General features: G+C 33.5%; 1 protein-coding gene across 1 annotated transcript; it reads right to left on the bottom strand.

The window, feature by feature from the left end:
* Positions 1 to 273: 273 nt before the first annotated feature.
* Positions 274 to 5,644, bottom strand: LOC132041863 (disease resistance protein RUN1-like; the record flags this gene model as incomplete). Its single annotated transcript, XM_059432548.1, has 4 exons — positions 5,258 to 5,644; positions 4,381 to 4,644; positions 3,480 to 4,245; positions 274 to 406 (listed from the first exon to the last, which is right to left on the bottom strand). Coding segments are annotated over exons 1-4 (1,550 nt in total), but the record flags the coding sequence as incomplete, so codon positions are not given.
* Positions 5,645 to 6,532: the final 888 nt, after the last annotated feature.

The raw sequence follows: 6,532 nt of genomic DNA, 5'->3' as shown, positions 1-6,532 counted from the left end.
ATTCTGATATTAGCAGAAGGTTTCTTGAACAAAGAAAATATATTTACCCTGGAGCTATAAAAAGAGATCAACCGGTTTGTAACGACAGCGGTAGCGGCGAACCTTCTTCTCGTCGCTGCCTTCGGCCGCCGTATTTAACCAAATATTTAATAACTAAACATATGTACATAGATATTTGACAAAATCATAATCAATTAAGAATCACTTGACAAACTAAACATACCAGTATTGTCATATAAAATACAACAAGACTAGTTCTATAAGGAAACTAACTTGACTCTAGCATTCAGGACATTGGTTTTTTGATCAAGTATTGAGGTGAAACTGTACTTGGGTACTTTTTCACCTGAGACTTCAGTTATCTCCAGGCTTCTCTTCATCTGAGAATGGGAATGATCCTCGATCTCTGGGCATAGTAAAGCAGATAGATGAAGTTGTTACTTGATTGCTGCACCATTCTGGAATATTCTCATTGCATTTAAGATCAATATTTAACTTCTGCTTCATCAAGCGAAGATACAAGATTATTACTCCCTCCGTTCCAATTTAAGTGCCCTAATTTGACTGGGCACAAAATTTAAGAAATAAAAGGAGACTTTACCCAATTTTTGCACATTATTTTGGTCAATTTCTGCCGAGGGATTTGTTTCTGTCATGCAGAGGCCATTTTTGTGATTCTTTTTAACTGGGCCAAAACTTAAACAATGTCAGTTTGATGATGCACAATTTTTCTTGGGTAAGTAAATAAGTGGGTTAATACATCAGGACTCCCCCCCAAACTATAGCCAAAATCCTAATGAAACACCCCAACTTTGCGGGGGTCCTAGTACCCCCTAACCCATTTTTTCTGTAATTAATACACCTTTTTGCCTACGTGGCATGGAGAGTGTGTTTTACTCTACTAAGGAACGTGAAATGGAAACAAAGAAGACTAAATTTTAGCATTTCTTTTTCCTTATTTTCATATATCTTCTTCTTCTCTGCTCATGATTGCCTTCACCGGAAGTTCAAGTCCGACCACCGGAAACTTCTTTCTTGATTTTATCTTCTTTTTTTTTTGTGCCTTTTCTCTGATTATTAAATGATTTTTATTTTTTCTTTTCTTTCTTTCTCCGTCTTTACTCACCATCCTCAGATCTTATGCCGGAAAATCCATTACCGTCGTAAAAAACACATCACCTTCCACCGGACCTCTCACCCTTATAATCTAAGAACACAGATTTAACACCTTCAATAGACTCCTCAATACAAGAAAATTAATTTGGCGGACTAGAGCTCTTCAAATATATAAAAGTTCTCTGAACCCTGAACTCTAAACCGGAACCCTAGTCTTAGCAGAGCTTAAAGTGAAATAATATCACCATGGAACTTGTTTCATTATTATTGACCGTAATGGGCGGTATCAGGCTACGTGTAGCTTGCGGGACAGTAATATATTATGCAGGTTTAGCGGAGCTTAGCGAGGCTTAAAGTAGCTTAGTGTGGCTAGGCTTAGGGGGGCTTAAAGTGGCTTAGCGGGGCTTAAAGCGGCTTGGCAGGGCTTAAAGTGGCCTGGCGTGGCTAGGCCTAGCGGGGCTTAGCGAAACTAACTGGGGCTTAGCAAGGCTTAGCTTCATGTTAGTGTAATTTATCCTAAATAAACGAATCATTTAAAAATCCACATTTACATAAAAGTTGATCTCTCTCATATTCTCTCTCTTAGTTGTCGTGCATGTTCATTGGATTGCCTATCTTGTGAGCACTAGATTAGACCATTTCTTTTAGAAAGTGGCACTTATTTTGGAATGGACTAAAATGGAAAGTAGAACACTTAAATTGAAACGGATGGAGTAATAATATGATAGCAGAGAAAAAGAGAGAGAGAGGATGATAAAAGAGATTAACCCGTTTTCGATCTTTTCTACATGGAAATACTAGAGCAAGTGTAAAGAAGCCTTGGTTGAATGGATTCTGCAAAGAAGTACACTTAATTATGTTGATCTCCTGTATAGAAGGGAGGTTGTCCAACTCTGCAATCATGACTAATTTTTTGCAATTTTCAAGTGAAAATTATTCAAGATATTCCTAGGAACTGATTTTAGTCATCTCCCATCTTCATTTAATCAAATCAGAATGATCCATCACTACCGGTAAGGATGTAACTTTACCTTGTTTGGCTAAATATAACAGATGAACCCCTATCTTCTTTACTATAATTTACGTTTAATTTGTATCTTGTCTCCATACCCATGATAGCATACATTTCCACCAGGTATTGCACGATCATTTGTAAAACTAAAGCTTGTCTCGAGCACGCGACAATCATTCCTAAAAACTGATGCTCATTATGTGTGGGCAGCATAGTAAAGCGGAGAGATGAAGTTGTTACTTGATTTCTACACCATTCTAAGGGTGTAGACATGATAGCTTTACATTTTTTATTTTTCACCCGTGTATCGGTGATGGCCCACACGTTGATCATAAAAAAAAAAAAAAAAAAGATAAGTACTACATTTATTACTAATAATAAGTATTTTAAAAACATTTTCCCAATAAAATTTTCTAAAATTGTGGGATTCTTGAAAAAGCAAATATATGAAATATTTATTAATTATTCAAACCATAGTTAGAATCTCACTTTAGTTAATTAAAACTTAACCATTAATTTTAACTCAATATGTAATGTGTCTCTTATTCAAGTAAGAACTTGGGGAAAATGGAGACAATCATATTTAATTGCTATAAATGAAAACTAAAGGAGAATTTCTTTTCAAACTTGTGTTATAATTTTATTTATAATTTTATTTACAAGAATAATAATACGTATTAGCAACATAAATGTAATTGTGTAAAACTAATCTAGAGATGAAGTTGTTTTCTGCTTGATGGACAAACATTGATCGTTGCCCAAAAGCAACAAGACATTATAATAGGAAAAATCAATGAAATAACAAGATCTCTTGCGAAGCTATTTGAAATAAATCAAATACAAATTCAAAAATATTTCAATACAATAAACTATTAGTTATATATATAATAATATATTAATAAAATCTTATTAGTTTCAAATATTTTATATATAATAATAATTAAATATTTTTTAGAGAGAGAGAGAGAGAGAGAGAGAGAGAGAGAGAGAGAGAGAAAGAGATTAATATGGAGAAGATTTCGATTTTAGATTGAAAATAGGGCAAAAGTATAATTTAAGGAACTTGATGGAAAATAAAGTTGACAACAACTAGATTTTAAAGTATCAAACTTAATAAATTTTAGTATTAAATTTTTTTTAAAAATAATTAAAATCCGCTCGGCCCACTAACTAAAACGACCTTTCCGGCACTTGAAGGGCCCGCTGCGGGCAGGAAAAGCTCCTTGATGTATGTTATCCTTCGTTGAATGGATTCGGAATAACAAAGAACTACTAGATTATTAATATGATAGCAGAGGAAAAGAAAAAAAGAGAGAGAGAGAGAGGGGGAGAGAGAGATCAAGAGACTAACCCGATTTCGAACTTTTCTGCATGGAAATGCTAGAGCACGTTAGATAAAGAAGCCTTCGTTGAATGGATTGTCCATATGAGCTCGTAATCTTAACCAAGTTCTTGCAATTTACAAGTTCAAATTTCTTAAAATTTTCTAATTTAGATACTGATGGGTGTGTTTGAAGATTCTCACGGTCACTCAATTTCAAGGACTCCAAGCATCCTAACTTAGAAAAGTCAAACGGTAGACACTGGAAATTGTTGCCGCTCAAATCTAAAGAAAGTAAGGAGGATAAACTCCCAATATCCCTAGGAATATCTTCCTCAGACAAAACACAATATGTAATGCTTAACTGCGAAATAGAAGTTGACAAGGATTGTACGCGATGGACTCTTCTTCGAGAAAAACTCCTGTTTGCCTCTTCATTTTGACCTCCCACTTCCAAAATTACAAGATCTCTTAGCAGTTCAACAGATCCAGGCAATTGTTTTATACCTGCATAAAGTGACAAAAGTTTTTTTAGACTTTGCATATCTCCAAGGTCAACTGGCAGCGCATGTTTAGATGAGCAGCTTCCAATGTTTAAGTTTGCAAGGGATTTTAGCTGACATATGCTGCGCGGAAGATCCGCAAGCTTTTTGCAACCATTCAAATCTAGATCAATTAGTCTGTCTAAATTTCCAATTGATTGATGGATCTCCTTCAGACTTGAGCAACCACGAAGCCGCAAAGTCTCAAGGCTTTTTGAACCACTGAAGTTTGGTGTTCTTTTAAGGCGCTTGCACTAAGAGAGATCCAGATTCTTCAAAGTTTTACGATGCTACAAGCAAACAAAATATACTTTCAAGTTAGATTTTCTTTCACCATTTGCAATACTAATACATTATACATATGAAACTTGTAAATTTGAGTAACAAACCTTCAAATTCAATCCAAATTCTTGGATATTACTCTCTTTCATATCCAGAACTACTAGTTTCTCAGCTGGAAATTTTGATGGTATACACTTTAAAGGACATTTTAGCCAAGACAACAATCTGAACTCCTTGGACAACAGCTCAAAGTCTCCACTAATATGTAATTCATCAATTATAAGCACCCTAAGATTTTTCATTTTCTTAAATGCTTTGGTGCTTAAGCTCTCTCCAGTTAATGCCTGTCCATCCACCTTCAGTACTTCTACCTTTTCAAAGACCGATTTGGTAAAAAGGAAAAGCTCCTTAAGATCATGTTATGTCCCAGAAATTAAGAGAGAAAAATGCTTTATACGAATTGAAGGGCAAACAAAGTGAATACATTTTCCATCATGGAAAAATTAATTTACAAGTCAGAGGATGTAAAAAATGTAAAATTGCTCAAAAAGCAAGATAAGACTCTTCAAATACTAGATAACAGCATTAAGTAAGAAAATAAAAAGATTAACAAAGAGGACAACTAACATCAAGATACCTGATAGTATAGTATGAGTTTAATGAATACCTGGTACTAATTTAGATATAAATTAGACTATATTTAAAGAATATTTGTATATATAGTTCTAAAAGTAATAACATCAACGGTGATCTTCATTAAATATCGTATGCAAAATAAACAGAAGATAAAATAGGTGAATTTTCTTTGGCAATTTTTCCTTTTTATGAGTTATTTATACTTAGCAAATGCTTGGCAAACAACTTCAAATAACTTACTAACCAAATGAACTGAATTCTTGTGGTGACAACAGAAATTATAAGTAATAGAAAATTAAAATGAAAAAAAGAAGGTATAACCAAGATAAAGATAAAGATTTTACTAACTTTATTTCCTTGTAGAACATCATGGACTGCTTGTGGGCTAAACAATCTACTTCGTTTTCCAGGGTCTCGAGGTGATTCCATGTGAACGACTTCTCTTCCCATATCTCGGACTAGATCATGCATCACTAAATGATACATATCCCTTTGGAGCAAGCATTTTCGGACCAAAGTTGAAATTGCACTTTCAGAATGAAAACCACATGCATTTAATGTTTTGGTAACTTCGTCCTTGTAAAACCCATGAAAAATGCACGCAATATCAAGGAAAACACTCTGAGTATCATCATCAAGGCCATCAAAGCTTATCTTAAGAATCTCATGGATATCACTATGAGGGATTGCTTTTAGCTTTTCAAATTCAAATCTCCATTCTTTTGCGCATCTCATGGATATCACTATGAGGGATAGCGGAACCCCATGTCCTGTCCTAATCATAATGTTAAACTCCCTCCCTCTTAATTTATGTGACACTCTTTCCTTTTTAGTCTGTCTAAAAAACAATGATATCTTTCTATATTTAGTAATAATTCAATTTTAAATTTACCTACTTACCTTAATGAAATGATTTCTAGCCACACAAATTTTTATGATTTATTTTTGGCAAAAAATATAAACTAATAATACAAAGAGCAATCAAATGGACTAGGCTAGCTTTACAGCCGTAACATGAATATCAAAATTTCTTTTGTGATTAATTCTTTTTATTATTCATGAATAAATAAAGGATTTTTATCTTTTGGTATCCATATATGAAACCTTGGAAAATGGAAAGACGGAGAAATAGAGAGAAAGTACACCAAATAGGAATAATTGGGATAATGAAAAAAGGAGATCAAATATTGCAATTGATTGTTTTTAAATAGAGGCAATTTAGTAAATTATATTTTTTATTTATTATTTTTCTTAAAGAAGTAAAAAGTTCTTAACCGACAGTTAAAATTGGATGGAAGGAGTAGTTACTTTAGTATATATAAATTGTTGAATCCTTTTGATAGCCAAGTATACATATACACTTTAGTATATGTATTCATTGTATGTGCAATTTTACATTTTTCGAATTTTCTTATTAAAATTACTGATTTCGTCACTGATCATGACACTCCTTAAATTTCCACATAGATGCAGTAAGACTGTTGAATCTATTGAAAGACCAAGGAGTAAAGAAGAATACTAATTAGAGAGAGACGTCCACATGCATGACTCAAGTCAATAGAAAAAACACTTAAATGGTCAGAATTGGATACCTCTCATTATGCATAAGCTGTACAATATATA

The sequence above is a fragment of the Lycium ferocissimum genome, unplaced genomic scaffold (assembly GCF_029784015.1).
Source record: "Lycium ferocissimum isolate CSIRO_LF1 unplaced genomic scaffold, AGI_CSIRO_Lferr_CH_V1 ctg12057, whole genome shotgun sequence".
Classification (NCBI taxonomy): Eukaryota; Viridiplantae; Streptophyta; class Magnoliopsida; order Solanales; family Solanaceae; genus Lycium; species Lycium ferocissimum.
Note: the sequence above shows the minus strand (reverse complement) of the source record. Positions and strands in the feature narration are given on the sequence as shown.